Consider the following 20,030-nt stretch of genomic DNA (forward strand, 5'->3'; position numbering starts at 1 on the left):
AACTTAAGCTACCTAGAATCACTTCCATTGGTGTTTCTCTTGTTTTAATTCTTAAAAAGATCTTTTGCCTCTTCCTTCTTTGATTAGCATGTCAGATTTGATGTGTTTTTAGAGACTGAATAATCCATCACTTCTTCCTTTTGGTGTTACAGATAAAACCTTTAGTTGGTCCCACAAAAGCTATTATGTCTGTTCGGGTAAGGCATTTCCAATGGCATGAATTTTTCCCCCAAGGTATGACTCTTAAAAAAATGTCACTCTATTATCTTTTTGACTTTTCGAGAACATGGAAGTTCATTTCTTGATTTCATTTATTGCAGCAAGGAACAACATAGGCGTTGTGATTGCTCTCTGGGTTCCAATCATTCTTGTATGGCATATCTCTTGATCATAATTAATCCATGTTTTTTTGTCATTACTTGGCTCTGATAGTTCAAGGTCTAATTTGCTGGTTTTTACTTTTCAAGGTCTATTTTATGGATACCCAGATTTGGTATGCAATATTCTCTACATTATTTGGAGGTATTTATGGTGCATTTCGACGCCTTGGAGAGGTAAGTTGAGCTCTACATAACTAGTTAATTATTACCATTGTTTTTCTATAACCTTTTCCTAGCGTGCTTATTTTTCAAATTTTCCAATGAAAATGTCTTGGTTTTGCCAAGCATTTTCATGAAACATGCACCATGGTGGTGGTCAACCATTTCCTTGCTCTGTTCACTTGTTTTATGCAGATGATGTAGCACATATGACATATTTCTATTTTGTAAACTTCACCTAATGAAACGTGGCAGTTTCTTCTTAAATATATCGAAAATCCTCTCATTCTCTGCTTCTTTATAATTATCATAGAATCTCTTCAGATTCTATATTAGTTGTTTTTCCTTTCCAGTGTTTGTACATTTATATTGTTTCTATATATTATTTTTGAACTCCAGATTCGAACATTAGGAATGCTCCGGTCTCGTTTTGGATCATTGCCTGGTGCTTTTAATGACTGCTTAATTCCAGGGGATAAGAGCGAGAAAAAGAACAAAGGATTTTGGCTTTTTTTCTCTCGCAGCTTTGGGCAGGTCAAATCTCTGTAATATTATATACTATAAACTTTTATCTGTCTGAGTTTTTGGCTGAAGAATGACAAAAATACACTTTCCATCTAATACTGTTCGATTTCTCAGCCACTGTCTAATAAAGAGAAAGAGGCTGCAAAATTTGCTCAGTTGTGGAACAAAATTATCAGTAGTTTTCGGGAGGAGGATCTTATAAGCAACAAGTATTTACACTCTGTGTTCCATGTTATATATGTGTTACATTCATGTTACTGTTTCTATGTATTGAGCTTGTTTTATTTTTAGGGAGATGAATCTGTTGCTTGTTCCCTATTGGGCAGATCGTGATTTAGATCAAATCCAGTGGCCACCTTTTTTGCTTGCTAGCAAGGTTTGCTTCAGCCTGTTCTTCTCTGGTGATCTTTAGAGTTGAGTATCTTGATTTTAGCTGTGAATTTTCATGTAGATCCCAATAGCGTTAGACATGGCCAAGGACAGTGATAGCAGGGATAGAGAACTGCAAAAGCGGATTGAAGCTGACCCTTACATGTTCTGTGCAATTCGTGAATGTTATGCTTCATTCCGAAGCATTATTAGGTTTTTAGTTGAAGGGCAGCGTGAGAAAAGGCAAGCTTCTCTTTAACTTAACTTTTAGCCATATATTTAATTAATCTGCAATTTTCTCTTGTTGGGATTATTATTTTGTTAAACATATTGTTGCTTAATTTCATTTGTATTGATCCTAATGTGTTTCCAGGGTTATAGATGACATATTTTTCAAGGTTGACAAACGTATAGCAGATGGTAGTCTAATTAAGACTTACAAAATGAGTGCTGTTCCTAGTCTCTGTGATCATATTGTGAAGTTGATAAAACTCTTGGTAATATTTGAAAATTAATTTGGTTCAAGAAGATTTTATACCTTTTGCATTCGGGTGTAATAGAAAGTTCCTATATAACCATGTTGATTTTTGCAGTTGGAAAATAAGCAAGATGAAAGGGGTCAAGTGGTACTTTGTTTCCAGGACATGCTGGAGATTGTGACAAAGGACATAATGGCAGAGGAAGAATTCTCCAGGTTTAGCATCTTCATTTGATTGTCTCCTCAAACACATGTGTGTTCTAGTGCCATAACTTACTATTATTTTATTTTATTTGATCCTTTTTCCTCTCAAGCTTGGAACATGGAGGGTCTGGGCATGATGGGATGAATCCAGATCCACTTCATCAATTATTTGATACAAAAAAGTTAGATCAATTATTTGCTTCAACTGGAGCTATCAAATTTCCAACTCCTGTTTCAGAAGCATGGAGAGAAAAGGTGAGCTCCTTCTTGTGCTTTTCTGATTATTAAATGGTTTTATCCCATATTAGTGGAGTATTAGGTTCCTTGTGGTTTTGTATTAAAGTTGGGCTCTTGCACCTCTTGCCAATTGGTTTTAGGTTGGATGTTGAACATTGTATTAGTGCCTTCACCTACCTTCTGTGATGTTGACGATCCTTGGTGAGGTTTTCCATGTGTTGGCCCTGTGAGCTACACGTGAGTGGTAGTGTTAGTGGTGTTAGCCCACATTAATTAAGTATTGGGTTCCTCTATGGCTGTGACTTATATTAAAGTTCAGTCCCTTCACGTACTGCCAATCAGTTTTAGGTTGGGTGCTTAATGTTACTATTTTTTTTTTTGTAGATCAACCGGCTCTATTTATTGCTTACCACAAAGGAATCTGCAATGGATGTACCCTCTAATATAGATGCTAGGAGGCGAATTTCTTTCTTCTCAAATTCTTTGTTTATGGACATGCCTGCTGCACCTAAAGTTCGCAATATGCTTTCTTTTACGTAAGTTTTCTCCTAGATTCATTGGTTCATTCTAATACTATTGTTTACTCTTTCTTATACATCAGATTGGTTTTTAACTAAAAGCATATCACGTTGATTGGATAGGAAATTGGAAGAACTTTCTTGTACTACTTTTTTATGCAATTATTGATATATAAATAGGATGTTATGTTGCAACAGAGCCATTTGTTTTGTTTGTTTTAGAGTAGAAATCTCCATTTTATTTGTATATGGGTAGTTCTACCTGAAAGTTTTTAAGAGAGTACAATAAAACTGTTCTAATTTTATTAAGCAAAATACAGAATATAAATAGAGAAAAGTTTCATAACATAACTGGGAAAGTAATTTTCTTATTCTAGTAATCTACTAAAAGATAAAATAAAATTTTCCTAAAAACTCTTAATTGCTTATTGCTTACAAGAAAATCAAAGCTTGTCTTAGAGAGCCATTTGGTGAGTACGTCAGCAATCTGTTGTTTTGAAGGAAAAAATGGCATGCACATGGCCTTCTTCAATCTTCTCCTTGATAAAGTGTATCAATCTCAACATGTTTAGTTCTGTGATGGTAGACTGGGTTGTGAGCAATACTAATGATAGTTTTTCTATCACAGTACAACTTCATTGGTGAAGTTATTGGTTTCCTCAGCTTTTCCATAATTCTTTTTAACGACATCATTTCACAAATTCCTTATGTCATTGATCTAAGCTCAGCCTCTACGTTACTTCTTGCTACAACATTTTGTTTTTTACTTTGCCAAGTCATAAGGTTTCCCTAAACAAATGTACAATACTTGATGTAGATCTTTTATCTGTTACTGAGCCTGCCCAGTCAGCATCTGTATAAGCTTCGATTCCTCTTTGTTTGGATTTCTTGAAAAATAAGCCCTTGCCAGGTGAACTTTTAAGTATATTAGAATCCAAAACACTGCTTCTTTATTTTCCTCCCTTGAGGAGTGCATAAATTGACTCACTAAGCTTACTGCAAAAGCTATGTTTGACCTTGTCCGTGATAAGTAGATTAGCTTACCAACTAGTCTTTGGTACTGCCTTTTATCAACTAGCTTTCTTTTTTGGTTTTGAATTTTACATTTGGATCAATTGGTGTGTTAGTTGGGTGGCAACCACTTATTTCAGTCTCCTTAAAAAGATCAATCACATTTTTTTTCTGAGAGACCACAAGACCTTTTTGTGATCGAGCAACTTTCGTCCCAAGGAAGTATCTTAAAGGACCCAAGTCTTTTATCTCAAACTCCAATGCTCGATGCTTTTTGAGACGCCTTATTTCATCCACATTATCTCTAGTAAGAATGATATCATTAACATAAACTATAATAACTATTATTCTACCTCTTTGTGAAGGTCAGTAGAACATTGTGTGATCAGCTTGCCCTTGTGAGTAACATTGTTTTTTAATAAAGTGAACCATTCGAACCAAGTTCGAGGAGAGTGCTTTAGACCATACAAAGATTTTCTGAGCTTACATACTTGAGTTCTAAATTTTTTTCAAAACTTGGAGGAGGACCCATATAAACTTCTTTTTCAAGTTTCCCATTTAGGAAAGCAATCTTCACATCTGTCTGTTGTAAAGACCAATTAAGATTAACAACAACGGATAAAAGACCTCTAACAATATTTAACTTAGCCACTGGAGCAAACGTCTCAAGATAGTCTATCTCGTATGTTTGAGAGTACCCTTTAGCCACTAGCCGAGTTTTGTATTTGTCTAAAGATCCATCCGGTCTGAATTTGGTTGTGAACACCCATTTATAGCCCGCTGTTTTTTCCTATAGGTAATTCCACCATTTCCTATGTACCTGTTTTTCAAGAGCACGCATCTCCTCTAAAATAGCCTCCTTCTATTTAGGAACCTGTGAAACATCTTTCACATTTTTGGGTATTTTCACAGTATCAAGACACGAAACAAAGGTTGAGAATGTCGAAGACAAGACTTTATAGAACATAAATTTAGATATAAGATATTTGACAATATTTCTAACACCTTTTCTTTTAGCAATTGGAATATTTAGGTCAAAATTCACTGGGTAGATTACGAGATTTACTTGGACTTTTGACAAGATCTTGCGGTTTGGATTCTTGATGATGAATTTGGTGGATTCCACTTTCTTGATTTCGGTTTCTACTTGAGTAAACCAACAACTCCTTTGTTTGTTCTCTATTCTCATGATCAAATTCTACACATTCATACTCCATTTTATTATCAACATTAATATCATTCAAGTCCTTTTTATTAACAAGATTAACATTATTAATCCCTGCGTTAATCATAATTTTTCCTTCCCCATTATTAGAATTCTTATGTTCTTAATATTTTCTTGATCATTTATTAAATCTTCCTTACTATAATTCCCTCCTTAAAAATTAGAATCAAAGTATGATTGAGTTTCAACAAATGTGACATCCATGGTAACAAGTCTTCCTATCAATCGGATCATAACATTTGTAACCCTTTTTATTAAAAACATACCCAACAAAGACACATTTTTTTGCTTTAGGATCTAGTTTACCTTGATTTTGAAGATGAACAATAATACCTTGGACCCATTTTTAGACCGTACCCTGTAATACCTGCTTATCTTGCATGCGCTTTCGGAGCCTCCCACTCATTCAATCACTTGCTCGTGATTACAGCCATTCCCCGAAAAGGGAATTGTCCGCTCCCGTTCATGGGACGAACCGAACATCGTTAGGTCTCGAATTCTACGAACCATCGGATCTATATCATGATCTCTATTATGTCGTACGAGATATTGATCTGACCCAAAAACTCGAAGAGGTAAATCTGTGATCAATTTAAAGTTATGAAAGCTAAGGAGTTATATGGTTTAGAGTTTTGCTGGATATTCTATTAATAAGATATATAGTTGTTAATAAGGACTCTCCCCAAAGATAATGTGATACTTGACTAGTGAACATCAAGGCTCTAGTTACTTCCAAAAGATGACAATATGTTTATCTATAATCCTATTCTGTTGTGGTGTATTTGTACGCTTTGGTGGACTATTCCATGTTTAGTTAAGAATACACCTAATTGGTCACTAAAAAATTCCCCATCATTGTCACTTCGAAACATTTTTATTTTCACACCACATTGTGTTTTCACCATAGTATAAAAAGACTGAAACACATCTTTAACTTCAGACTTGTTTTTTAATAAAAACACCCAACAAATACGAGTATGATCATCAATAAATGTGACAAACCAACGTTTTCTTGAAAAAGTTGAGACTCTCGAATGTTCCCAAATATCACTATGAATTAACGAAAAAAGTTTGGAAGCTTTATATTTTTGAGCTGGAAAAAATGACTGATGTTTAGCTAATTCACAAAATTTACGGTGATATCAAGGATTTTTATTTTTAAACAGATCAAATAACAAATGCCTTAAATAGTAAAAATTAGGATGTTTAAGCCTATAATGCCAAATTATAACCTTATCAAAACTAGAAACAGAGTTCAAACATAGAGTAGTTCCTGGTCGACTTAGATGATCGTCATCAAGAAAGTAAATTCCACCAAATTCTTTAGTACTGCCAATAATCCTCCCTGAGACCATGTCCTAAAATTTACACATAGAGGAGTCAAATATAACATGACAATTCGAAGACGGGGATAATTTATTGATAGATATGAGATTAAAAGTTAGATTTGACACATGTAAAACATCATGTAAAATCAAGGAAGGAGAAAATTTAATAGTGCCTTTCTCCACTATTGCCGAGAATGACCCATATGCTACTTTGACCTTTTTGTTTCCTGCACAAGGTGTGTAAGTTGAGAAAAGGAAATGATTCATGTGATCACTAGCTCTAGAATCAACAATCCACGTGTTTGTTTTACAAGGCTTGACGTTGAAAAAAATAGAAGAATCGGTACCTGATTGGGCAAAGGAGGATTATTGAATGAGTTAGGAATAGAAGAATTCACCAAAAACTGTGGTGATTTAATAATGTTGTGTAGATGCTTTAGTTGTTCCTTAGTGAATGGAGACCTTTCCAGAGAACTTTGTTGCTCACAATTTGCACTTTCGGTAGTTGTTCTAATGGCAAAACTTTCTATCTCTATTTGGTTGCTGGATCTATTATCTCCAGTGAAGGCTGTTTTTAACCTAGCTTAGATGCCAAAGTTTTTAAGAGAGTACAATAAAACTGTTTTAACTTTATTAAGCAAAAAATTGAATATAAATAGAGAAAAGTATCCTAACATAACTGGGAAAGTAATTCCCTTATTCTATTAAACTACTAAAAAATAAAATAAAATATTCGTAAAAAATTGTAATTATTTATTTTAGGATTTATCTACCTAAATAACATTTAAAAAATATCGGCTTCAACACATATTTCAACACTACGTATGGAAATAAGTAAATTGGTTCACTTCAGAAAAGAGAGAAGATTTTTCTATGTTTCTTTGATTTTTTTTTTGTAAATAGGAGTAGATTAGACAAATTGGGCATGCCAGCTATCATCTACAACATTGATCAATGCCTTGCAAATGTGTTGTTCTAACCTTTGAGTTAAACTGGCTCAATTTTCAGCAAAATGTTAGGATATTCATATTAATATAATTGCCATTTATTTTGGTTATTCATAGTTAGCATGAACTACCTAAAAAGTTAAATATTTAAAATTACTATTTATAAACCTTAAGCTTTGCCCTACCTATCTGTCTATTACTCTTCCATGGAATGGAAGGTCTTTTGATGTATGTTTTTCCTTTTATTTTCTCCCATTTCCATTTTATTTTCCCGATTCTTGTTTTGTTGCTATTATTTACACCAACTGTTCTATAATAACACAATAGAAAGATCAATAGAATAACGAAGTAAAACTCTTTTTATTTTTCCTATTCTTGTTTTGTTGTTATTATTTACACTAACTGTTCTATAATAAAACAATAGACAGATCAATAGAATAACGAAGTAAAACTCTTTGTGGTTTTACTTTTGTAGTTTCTGTCTTTTACCTCTTTTAGAGTTGGCTTTGTGTAACAAAGTGTTGTTATGGGCGTAAGGCGCAAAAAGAAGTGCTAGCCTGAGTGAAGTAAAAGCACAATATGTTTGTGTGTGTTTTTCTATGTTGATACAATATGTTTATGTGTGTGTGTGTTTTTTATTGGTCAATGTACATGATTTCTTATGGTCCATGTTTGCTGTTGAATACTCAAAAATTGAGAAGCAGAGAGTTTAATACTATCCTTTTCTTACTAGTAAAGATATAATTGATGAAAAAAGTGAAAAATAAAAGAAATTAAAAAGACCTCAATGACACGGGCTTTTTATGCCTATTTCCTTATCAAAGAAAGTGCCTAGGAGCACCAGGCATGCACCTGATTAAATGGGCCTTGCCCGAAAGGGTTTGAGGCACTTTTGTTGTCGGGTGCTGAAGCGCAATGCTGGCATAGGCATGTCTAAGGCACATGACTTGACTAAACTGCATCAAATAATGTAATTGAATTAAAAATAAACAACTTTGACATATTGAAATTTATAAAATTTGAGAACAACCTAATTGATTCCTTTTCTGTCTTAAATAATGTAATTGCATGAAAAATTAAATAACTTAGCAAAATGAAATGTATAAAGTTTAAGAATAAATTAATTTTCTTAATTATTAATATTCATTTTGGCCATGCTTATCAAGTGGGTTAAAATTGTTTTCCTCTGCAATTGAGTTGACCTTCATAAATTGCTGTAGATGTAATTCTTGAACCGCTGGTTAAGTACCTGAAATGAGTTATTCTTCCCTATTTATCTGGTAAAATTTTGTACTTATCATTATATCAATCTATTGAATTGTTGAACCTCTGTTTTTTTTTTGGTAGTGTTTTAACTCCTTACTACACAGAAGAAGTTCTCTTCTCCTTGCAAGAATTGGAAGAGCCAAATGAAGATGGTGTTTCCATTCTGTTTTACTTGCAGAAAATCTTTCCAGGTTTACACTCGCTTGTATGCCGCAAATGTTAAATCTTTGCACTGTTTTTAAGTTGTGGCTGATTGCCATTAATAATTTCCAGATGAATGGAATAACTTTCTTGAAAGGGTGGAACAAAACAATGAAGAACTTAAAGAATCTCCTGAATTAGAAGAAAAACTTCGTCTGTGGGCATCATATAGGGGGCAAACTTTAACAAGAACTGGTTCTCTTTCTCTCTCTATGTGTGTGTGTGTGTGTGTGTGCCTGCTTGTTTTGGCACCTGTGGCTGTGTTTGGATTTGTTTCCATTTTTTTTGACTAATAGATCACTATAAATGGCAGTTAGAGGTATGATGTACTATCGAGAAGCATTGGAGCTTCAGGCTTTCCTTGATATGGCCAAACATGAAGGTATATGTTTCTGTTTCCTGTAAACTTCCAGTATAATTGATTGTACGCTGCTAATCATTAATTAGTCATACATATTGATTGCAAATTTATCTGCTTGTATGAATTTTTAGTGATATGAGATTTGTTCAATCTTACATTGTTTTAATTTCCACCTGCTTAGATTTGATGGAAGGCTATAAGGCCATAGAACTAAATACAGAGGATAGTGAAGAGAACAGATCACTGAAGGCACAGTGTGAAGCTGTAGCTGATATGAAATTTATGTATGTGGTGTCTTGCCAACAATATGGCATTCAGAAGCGATCTGGTAGTGAGCGTGCTCAGGACATTCTGAGGCTTATGACAAAGTGAGCATGCTAACTTCCATTAGTAGTAATTGAAGATTTCAGTTGCTTAACAAGTGTACATATTTTTCAATAAGTTAAGTTTATTGGCAGATACCCATCACTCCGTGTAGCATATATTGATGAGATTGAACAACGTAGCGAGGATAGGTCGAAGAAGCTTAATGGCAAGGTTAATTATTTCTCAGTTCTGGTGAGGGCTGTGCCAAAGTCCTTTGATTCTTCAGAGCAAAATCTAGACCAGGTAATGCAAAACCATGGTTTCAATATCACATGTTGCTAGCTATTTAGATTGTTGTTGTTTGTGTTTCCTGGGGATTATTTAAGAACAGTTGAACTGTTCAGGGGTTTCTTAGTACTTTAGCGTATTTTGACATATGGCCATACATGTAGAAGTTAAGAAGCCGTTTCAACATTTTGTTAATTGGCCCCCTTTGACGGATCTGTAAGAAGATCAATGACCATACTAGAAAGAAATACAATATTGGCATTTAAACTGCATCTTGCCGGATGTTTCTTTGGTTTATCAAACATTGGTTAGATAACAGAGAGGTATCATCTAATAATATGCCTTCTTTTCTAGAGGCAGCTTTAAAAGATTGGATTTGTTGCTTCTGGTATGCATTTTGTTCTTGAACTTTCATCTTGGGTATTCAAAAATTCTAAATTCGGTGCATGAAATCACTTGATTGTTCAGAGTACGCTGTTTTGAATATCCACTTTCAATTTGGATATCTATCACTTTTTCAGCATCCTAAAGTTTTTCATTTTTTAATTATCTATTCATTGTGATCATTTTCATAACAGGAAATTTATCGGATAAAGCTTCCAGGACCTGCTATCTTGGGTGAAGGAAAACCAGAAAACCAAAACCATGCTATCATCTTCACACGAGGAGAAGGGTTGCAGACGATAGACATGAACCAGGTTGCTAGTTGTGTTTTTACTAAACATCATTGTTCATGATGCTGCCTTCTATTATTTTATTGCTCATTCTCATAGGATAAAAATACCATTCATTTCTTTGAATGCATTGCAAAGGATAATTGCCTTTTTTATCTTTTCTTAATGAATCACATAGGATAATTACATGGAAGAGGCCTTGAAAATGAGGAATTTGTTGCAAGAATTCCTCAAGAAGCATGATGGTGTGAGATACCCTACAATACTTGGGCTCAGAGAGCACATATTTACTGGAAGGTAGACTGGCAGCCTTATTTCTCTAAGTTATAAACTATTTCTTTTTTTTAGGTTGTTGATACTCTACTGTTTGGTGCAGTGTTTCTTCTCTTGCGTGGTTTATGTCAAATCAGGAGACCAGTTTTGTTACTATTGGTCAGCGACTGTTAGCCAACCCTCTAAAGTAAGCTATTGTGTTAGACCTTTTTTCAGAGCTATAATACTTCTATATTTCTTCAGTGGGGTGGTTGTTGGGATTTTAATCTCTTATTGAAAAAAATAAGTGTCTATTAATTCTTAGATCTGCTTGTTCCTTATTCATACGTGATCAACTTACTTTCCCCCTTCTAGAAGAAAACTAAGGAGGACTTTTTTGAGCTATTGTGATTAGTTTTTTAAGTTTGACATCAGACAAGGTGTTAGAGCCCATGTTGTTTGTTGCTCTCTCTATTTCGTGATTTGTTATTTCACTTTTTGTTCTTTTTATATTCATGTCCACATTGTAGGCCTTTGTTTTCATGTCAGTGGTGTTGAGCCTAGAGAGATTTTGTTAAATGGTATTTCCAAAATTTGATCGAGTTTAGGAGTTGGTGTTTATTGGACGCGAAGTGTTAAAATGGCCATATCCAACATTGATTGAGTTTGAGAGTTTGTTGTTTGGGCTATTTTATTTATTAGTTGGTTTTGGAATTGATGTTAACAATAAACATGAGAACAATCCTAAATAGATTTTTTTTTAGGGTTTGCTTAAATGGATTTTTTGAAGCATCCTACCTAAAACCAATTGGTAATAGGTGGTGAGTTCGACTCTAATATTAGTTGGTTTTGGAATTGATGTTAACAATAAACATGAGAACAATCCTAAGTAGATTTCTTTTAGGGTTTGCTTAAATGGATTTTGTGAACCATCCTACCTAAAACTAATTGGTAATAGGTAGTGAGTCCGACTCTAATATAAGGCCACAAGAAGCCTAATATTTTGGGGGATAACACCACTTAATGCTCCCCTTCATGTGTAACTCAACGAGGGTCTACATGTGCACAACCTCACATGGGTTAGGCAGAACACACTTGGGACTCTGATACTATGTTAATTATAAACCTAAAATCAATTGGTTATAGATAGAGTAGATGTGGGGATAACACCACTTAACAAATCCTAATTCTAGAGCTTAAACTGCATGCACTAATAGTTAACATGTCATTTGTAATTATCATTGTTAATTCTTACCTAAAATTTGTGCATTCCTTTTGGAAAAACCTTGAAATTGATCAAAGTTTTGGGAGCCTGTTTTTGCATATGATTAAATCTTGATTAGATTTGAACTAAGTTATGGACAATGGGAAAATCTATACTTAATAGATGTGGGATAACGCCACTTAATACATTCTAAATTTGGAGCTCATCAACTTCGTGTTTATCTTACTGTCAAATTATTATATATATTGGACAACTTATTCCACTTATTGTTTCTCTACTCTCAAATTAGATGTCATAAAATACCATCAATTTTTTTTCTCATACTAATGGATCTTCCCTGTCCATGCTACTATGATACTGTGGGTTTTACTCCTAGCAAACAAAAAATGTTCTTTCATTCCTTTATCTCTGGCTCTCTTACATTTTTAGTACATTCTGTTAACCAATGCTAGATCACTTATGTGTTTGCTGTTTGTATAGGGTTCGATTCCATTATGGTCATCCAGATGTATTTGATAGGCTCTTTCACCTCACAAGAGGAGGTGTCAGTAAAGCATCCAGAGTCATTAATTTGAGTGAAGATATTTTTGCTGGTAGGAAGGCCTTGATTTTTTTTAACTGGGTTTTGATTTTTTGCCTGACTTTGATTTGAAACTTCTGTGATTTGATTGTGATTACAGGCTTCAGTTCTACACTTCGTGAAGGCAATGTGACTCATCATGAATACATGCAAGTTGGGAAGGGAAGGGATGTGGGTCTAAATCAGATATCTATGTTTGAGGCCAAAATAGCTAATGGCAATGGTGAGCAGACGTTGAGTCGAGATATATACCGGCTGGGACATCGTTTTGACTTTTTCAGAATGCTGTCTTCTTATTTCACTACAGTTGGTTTTTATTTCAGTACTCTGGTAATCCCGCAAACTTTCCCCCTTTGACTATAGCTTTAAAATGTCATACAGACCAAACATCATTCTGTGTTCTTTGGCAGGTAACAGTGCTTACCGTCTATGTGTTTCTTTATGGGCGCCTCTATCTTGTACTCAGTGGTCTTGAACAAGGATTGAGAGAGGAACCAGCAATCCGTGATAATAAGCCTCTTCAAGTGGCTCTTGCTTCTCAATCTTTTGTTCAAATTGGATTTTTGATGGCACTACCCATGTTGATGGAAATTGGCTTGGAAAGGGGTTTCCAAACTGCATTGAGTGAATTTATATTAATGCAACTGCAACTGGCACCAGTATTTTTCACATTTTCTCTTGGAACAAAAACCCACTATTATGGAAGGACATTGCTTCATGGAGGTGCTAAGTACAGGCCTAAAGGCCGAGGGTTTGTGGTGTTCCATGCAAAGTTTGCTGAAAACTACCGGCTTTATTCACGTAGCCATTTTGTTAAGGGTATTGAGATGATGATCTTGCTTATCGTGTACCAAATCTGTGGTCATACTTACAGAAGTACAGTTGCTTATGTATTGATCACTGTATCCTTGTGGTTTATGGTGGGCACATGGCTTTTTGCTCCCTTCCTATTCAATCCTTCTGGTTTTGAGTGGCAGAAGATTGTTGATGATTGGACTGATTGGAATAAGTGGATAAACAACCGAGGTGGTATAGGTGTACCTTCAGAAAAAAGTTGGGAATCGTGGTGGGAAGAGGAGCAAGAGCATCTTCAATATTCTGGCAAGCGTGGTATTATTGCTGAGATATTGTTAGCTTTACGTTTCTTTATCTACCAGTATGGGCTTGTCTATCACTTGCATGTTACAAGGGAAACCAAAAGTTTTTTGGTAGGTTCCTCACTATTTCCATGGCCATTTTTCCCTTGATTTTCATCCTGAAAAATTTACACTGGGTATTTTCATTCTCTTGTCACAGGTTTATGGTGCATCATGGCTTGTGATTGTTCTAATATTGTTTGTAATGAAGGTAGGTGACTAGTTAATAATTCCTTATAATCTTCCTGAAGTTATTAGACTATGCATAAGTTGTCATCAGGCATTTATTTGGAATTGAACCTTATATCTTAATGATTTTATGCTTTTTCATAGACTGTATCTGTTGGAAGGCGAAAGTTCAGTGCAAGCTATCAGCTTGTTTTCCGGCTCATCAAGGGATTAATTTTCTTGACATTTGTGTCCATTCTGGTTATTTTGGTCACACTTGCTCATATGACAATTCAAGACATTATAGTGTGTATTTTTATCTTCATGCCTACGGGTTGGGGAATGCTTCTGGTAAGCTTGTCTCCTCTGTCTCTCTTTAAGTTTTACTTTCATATGGCAATGGTTAACTTGCATAGTTCTCTTTAGCTCTCAAATGCACATTTTATATATTGAAGCCCAAAAGATAAGCTATTATGCACTGCTGATTTCTCAAAACATTTTGCCCTCCGAATTAGAAATGCTTGTGGTTAGCTGATCTGGTATGTGTTGCTTTGTTTTTCAAGATTCCATAGTGATCTGCTGCCACCTAAATGGTTCTTCAAAGCTATATTGTGGTTTGCACCTAGAATTATTGTGCTTTTAAATGGTAAAGGCAGTCAGTCATAGTGCACCAGTAGCAGATTTCTTTTCTCTTGGCACTCATTTTATAAAAGTCAACAAATTGATGAATGCTTGTGGAGACTAACAGGAGTTGGCAATCTAATCATTTGTGGTAATTTTACTTCATAATGGATGTTGATGCTGTTTTCATATCTGTCATCAGATTGCTCAAGCTTTGAGGCCTGTTGTAAAGAAAGCTGGTTTTTGGGGATCAGTTCGAACACTTGCTCGTGGATATGAGATTGTAATGGGCTTGCTTCTTTTCACTCCAGTTGCATTCCTTGCCTGGTTTCCATTTGTCTCTGAGTTCCAGACTCGAATGCTTTTCAACCAAGCATTCAGCAGAGGTCTGCAGATTTCTCGTATTCTAGGTGGACACCGTAAAGATCGTGCTTCTCGTCACAAGGAGTAATATACTAAGTGGCTGCAGGTTGTAATTATATTGATGTTGTCGATCCCTCACTTGAATTCAATCTTGAAAATCTTGTCAATTGTTGTAATTATACTGTGGTTATTGATGGAAGGGGCTTGGCAATTTTGGCATTTTGAATGGAACAGTCTTATGATATGGGTGCCAATGTATTATTCTGCATACCTATTACTTTTGTCGGCTAAACACTGCTGGGAAATGGGAATGGATGTCATGAATTACTTTTTAAGGGCAGAGTCTTAGGCAATTCAATTTCCTTGCACCCTGCATTAACAACTAATGTGGAGATTGATTTTGTCATACATTACTCGTCCGATTATAGTAGTTGATTAATATTTTGATTTGTTAGTGCTATTTGCATAGGTACAAGCCTATGTCGAGCAACTATGGGACGAGTGAAACCTGATGCATTGAAAAAAGAATAGGAAAAAGATTTTATTGTCTGTAAATTATTATTATTTTCATTATTTTTTTTTTCAAGTGCTTGAATGTAAAATGAACACGGAATAAATCGATTGCCCTATTTTGTATGAACTGCCTGAATGAATTAATTGAAATAATAGAGATCATTCTACTCAGGTTTTGAGACGTAGATAGCCGTTAAATCAATCGATGATTTTCAAGGGTTGTAGTCCAGTGACAAATGAAAAAAGGTTATACTAAAAGCATAAAAAATTTTAAATTAGATGATTAAAGTGATCTTTCGCAAGATACTTTTTTTGGGGAGGATAGTATTGTGGAGGATTATATCATATTAGTGCGGTATCTCATGCTTGACAAAATGTCTTATATTGGGAGTGGTTCCTAGAGTTGTTTGAGGCGTGTGTAAATTATGTGCAATATAACTAATTTCTTTATTTTTCGATTTTGTGCAACTTTGAATTAATGAGGGGTCATATATAACAATTTGGTTGGAGAATCAAATGGTTTATTAATGATTGCTTTCCGAGTGGCAAGCATTGATTGATACTAAATTATTGTGTTTTTTAAGCTTCTACCAAATGTGTTGATTATGAAAACCATTGTTAACCATTTTAAAATGATCTTTCTTCTTAAGATTATTGTGAAGGAGCAGGCTGGATTGTTGGAAGAAATATTATTGACAATCTCTTTATAATCTAGGAAGTGATTAATTTCATGAAAGATAGACATACCAATAAGTAGTGGATACCCGTTAAAATTGATTTGGAGAGCCTATGATAGGGTGCATTGGGAGCTCATTGATGCCTCTGTACCAGACTTTCTTAGAGAAGTAATTATGTCTACAATGTCGAATTTCACTATGCAAGTTTTGTGGAATGGTGTCTCAATACAGAAATTTAGGCCAACCGGAGGGGTCCGTCAGGGATGTCCTTTGTCATTGTATCTTTTTGTCTTGTGTATGGAATGATTTGGGCATAGTATTCGTGCTGCGATTAATAATGGCAAGTGGCACCCTATTCGGCTCTCTAGAATGGGTCCGGCTCAATCACAACTGTTTTTTTCCAAATGATTTGGTCTTTTTCTGTAAACCAAATATGCAACATGCTCGTCTACTTAAAGAAATATTAAAGCATTACTATGCTCTTTCTAGCCATCGAGTTAATGTTTTAAAGACTAATATTTTCTTCTTTAATAGTGTTGATGATGCTTTAATAGATTTGATCAATGGTCTTCTTGGATTTCAAAGAATGCAAAATCTTAGGACTTACCTAGGAGTGCCTCTTTTTCATGAAAAGGTCACTGACACCACTTTGCAATTTGTAGTGGAAAAGGTTAGCAACAAGCTACAAAGTTGGGATGATATGGATTTCTTCTTTAGTAGTGTTGATATGCTTTAGGATATTTGATCAATGGTCTTCTTGTATTTCAAAGAGTGTAGAATCTTGGGACTTGTGTGGGAGTGCCTCTTTTTCATGAAAAGGCCATTAACAACACTTTGCAATTTTTGGTGGAAAAAGTCCGCAACAAACTACAAAGTTGGGATGCCATGCAATTATCTCTAGCCAGTTGAGCTACTTTAGCGCAATTAGTCCTTTTGACTATACCCTGTTATTGTATGCAACCTATGAAGGTCCCTAAGGGACTCTATAAAGAGATAGAGTGTATGGTTCAATAGTTTATTTGGGATTCTTCAAATGGTAGAAGGAAGATGGCTTTATTCGGTTGGAATCTATTTGTCAACCCCGTTCATGTGGTGGTCTTGGTTTTAGGCAGATGAGGGATCAAAACACTTTTTTTTTGGTTGCAACTTAGCTATAATATAACGTCAAATTCCAATGCCTTATGAGTTCATGTCTTATGCTCGAGTATGGTATGAAGGAGGATATGCCTGAAAATATTTCACGAGTTGAATTTTAATTTCTTTGGAAGGCCCTCTCTAAGGTCTAGCCCCTACTTCGAGATAATTTAGCTTGGTCAGTGGGAAATGGAAATAATATTTGGTGTTGGAGGGACTTTTGGGTTCCGAATGTAGGGCCATTGATCTAGAAAAATCCCTATCATGCTAATCTTGTCTCGTATTGTTTACTTAATGAAATTGTGACAGAATATGGCTATTGGAATCTCGATATATTTCGTGTTTGGTTAACTAAAGATATTGTAAGGAGAATTGTTGACATTCCCCCTTTTCATCTTACAGCTGGACCTGATAGGATTGCGTGACTTCGTTCCTCAATGGGCTCTTTTTCCATTAAAAGTGAGTATTGGATGCTAAGGGATAGATCTTGGATTCTAAGATATGTGACTTGGAAAAATGATTAGAAGTTTAAAGCCCTCAAAAAGTTTGTATCTTTATATGGATTCTCTTTAAACAATGGTTACTCACTAATGTGGAACGAGAGAGGCAAAGTATTGGACATGATAGCTCTTGTTTGTTTTGTGGACATGAATCGGAGGATGTTTTGCTTGTGATTAGAGATTGCTTTGCAGTGAGAGAAGTATGGTTGTAGGTTATTTTGGTAAGTCAAAGCAGTAATTTATTCTCGGATGATCTCCATGAGTGGTTAGCTTCAACTATTCAGAACCCCTTGAGGCAAACCATAGGAGAGGTAAACTGGTCTTGTCTATTTGGTTTGGTCCTAGTGTATATGGAAGAATTAGAATCTTTTCACTTTCTAATGTGTTACTTGGAGTCCCTTCGAGATTGTTAAAGTCTCTTATGGTTGGGCTAAACAATATGACTTAGCTTACAATAAGGACCTATTAGTGTGTTATGAAACTAGATTTGGGAATTCTCTACTAGGTAATTGGGTCCATTTAAGCATTGATGGTGCCATTAAGACAAAATCAAGAATTGCATCAACTGGGAAAGTTTTATGTGACAGAAATAAACATTGGATTCTAGGGTTCAATTGTTATTTGGGGTAGTGTTCAGTCTTTGATTTGAATTATAGGGTAGTCTGGATGGTTTGGTTATTCTTCAAGGTTGCGGGTACGAAAGGGTTATGATTCAAGGTGATTGCTTGGAGATGGTCAAGGTTCTCCAAGACACTCCATCGTCAGCATCAGGTTCTGCTTTGATTAGGCATATCCAACAACTTTTGATGCATGCCGGGCATTGACATTTACATCACATCTCAAAGAAGGATAATCAAGTTGCTGACCCTATAACTAAAGTGGCCTTAGATGGTGATCTGCCGTAATTCGGTGTAGCAAATTAAACTAATTTTCACACTTTAGGAGTTTGAAAGCAAGCATTTTCATTAATTTTAGTTATGTTTTCGTAAGTTTCTTTAATGTTAATAAAATGTGCAAATCGAGTCTTTTATTGACCTTAGGGGCTGGATGAGGCCTAAGGGTAAGCTAATGAACTTTATAAGTGTGTAGGAGACCATTAATGGGCCTACTAAACCAATACTGGTAATTCTGTCGCAACACAGAATGATCAATGTCGCAACATAGGGACCAGAATAGAGAAATCACGAGATTGCCTTTGATATCGAGACACAACATAAGGGTGTTGTGACATACCCTGAAGATATACTAAGAGGAGTATACTGACTCCTATGTTACGACACAGGTCCTGATGTGTCTTGACATTGACTCTGGATGGAAATTAACACGAGTTAGGGGGCGTTTTGGTTGGCACAATCAAACTTAAAGCTCGGGAACATCAACTAACCTAGGGTTAAAGACGACAACCACTTGGAATCTATAAATAGGCATAATTTGTCACATATTATAGACATCAATTACTTAGTTTAGAATTATTCTTTTAATTTCAGTTTAGGTTTTCTTTCTTCCTAGGTTTTAGATTTATTTTCAAGTTAATCTTTGTTTATCTCGAGAGATCTAATTTGTGGAGATAATCAAACTTGTGGATTCACTTAATTCTTAATAAAAACTAGACATTTTCTTAAACTCTATACTTTGATTCATTTATCATGTTCTCTTTTTATATAATTTCTATATTGTTTATGAAAACAATGAGGAACTAATCCTTCTTTGGGGGATTAGCGAGTGGAGGTATGATTTGTTAACTGTTTTATGGGATTACTTAGTAGGTCAGCTTTTGGGGAAAGGAAGAACCTAAACCCTAGGCCTGACAACCCTAGGAAGTCATCAAGGTGAGAATTAACCCACAATTGGTATAATCTATTTGTGAACACCTTCACCCCAAGCTGATCTGGACTGTGAGGTTAGAATATAAGTAGTCCTTGCCGACTCGTTATTTTAGTAGAAGATCGAAAGATCTTGCTGGGATAGCGACTAGTTGATTGACGAGGAACCCAAATCGACAGTTGATGAAGATTACGAAAGCGAGCTAATTACCCATAATCATATTTGATTTATTCTATTTTTTGATATCTTGAAAATTAGTTCTTTATGTTATTATATATTTTTTTATTTTTATAAAAATATTAAAAACTCCTATTATTTTTACTTCTATACTATAACTGATTTAGAGTAATAATTAGATCTTTCGATGTTTAGGTTAAAATTGATCTAGCACTAGCCTCCTCTGGGTATGATCCTAGGAGTACTCACCTACTCCGTTTTAACTATATTATAACTGGACCCGTATACTTGCGAATATAGCCTCATATATATATTACTGCAGTATTCACAATCTGGATGCTAGTACGTTCGGAGGCAATCTAGTTGTTGGCATCGTTGTTGGG

The 20,030-nt window shown here is 35.1% G+C and overlaps 1 protein-coding gene across 4 annotated transcripts in view; it reads left to right on the top strand.

The window, feature by feature from the left end:
• The window catches only part of LOC107914370 (callose synthase 3), a 52,649-nt gene extending 37,492 nt beyond the window's left edge, over positions 1-15,157 (top strand). For all 4 annotated transcript variants that reach the window (XM_041099892.1, XM_041099891.1, XM_041099893.1 and 1 more), the window contains 25 exons: positions 153-234; positions 321-370; positions 468-554; positions 939-1,073; positions 1,179-1,273; positions 1,356-1,440; positions 1,516-1,676; positions 1,807-1,930; positions 2,027-2,127; positions 2,226-2,370; positions 2,737-2,888; positions 8,729-8,838; positions 8,921-9,043; positions 9,162-9,230; positions 9,391-9,577; positions 9,668-9,818; positions 10,382-10,501; positions 10,656-10,774; positions 10,854-10,937; positions 12,435-12,547; positions 12,635-12,864; positions 12,945-13,742; positions 13,831-13,881; positions 14,004-14,189; positions 14,662-15,157. In XM_041099892.1, the coding sequence (XP_040955826.1) occupies positions 153-234; positions 321-370; positions 468-554; positions 939-1,073; positions 1,179-1,273; positions 1,356-1,440; positions 1,516-1,676; positions 1,807-1,930; positions 2,027-2,127; positions 2,226-2,370; positions 2,737-2,888; positions 8,729-8,838; positions 8,921-9,043; positions 9,162-9,230; positions 9,391-9,577; positions 9,668-9,818; positions 10,382-10,501; positions 10,656-10,774; positions 10,854-10,937; positions 12,435-12,547; positions 12,635-12,864; positions 12,945-13,742; positions 13,831-13,881; positions 14,004-14,189; positions 14,662-14,910 (3,807 nt within the window). In that variant the 3' untranslated portion in view covers positions 14,911-15,157. The remainder of the gene's footprint in view (positions 1-152; positions 235-320; positions 371-467; positions 555-938; positions 1,074-1,178; positions 1,274-1,355; positions 1,441-1,515; positions 1,677-1,806; positions 1,931-2,026; positions 2,128-2,225; positions 2,371-2,736; positions 2,889-8,728; positions 8,839-8,920; positions 9,044-9,161; positions 9,231-9,390; positions 9,578-9,667; positions 9,819-10,381; positions 10,502-10,655; positions 10,775-10,853; positions 10,938-12,434; positions 12,548-12,634; positions 12,865-12,944; positions 13,743-13,830; positions 13,882-14,003; positions 14,190-14,661) is intronic.
• The last annotated feature ends 4,873 nt before the right edge of the window (positions 15,158-20,030 follow it).

This window comes from Gossypium hirsutum, chromosome D08 (genome assembly GCF_007990345.1).
Source record: "Gossypium hirsutum isolate 1008001.06 chromosome D08, Gossypium_hirsutum_v2.1, whole genome shotgun sequence".
Lineage (NCBI taxonomy): Eukaryota > Viridiplantae > Streptophyta > Magnoliopsida > Malvales > Malvaceae > Gossypium > Gossypium hirsutum.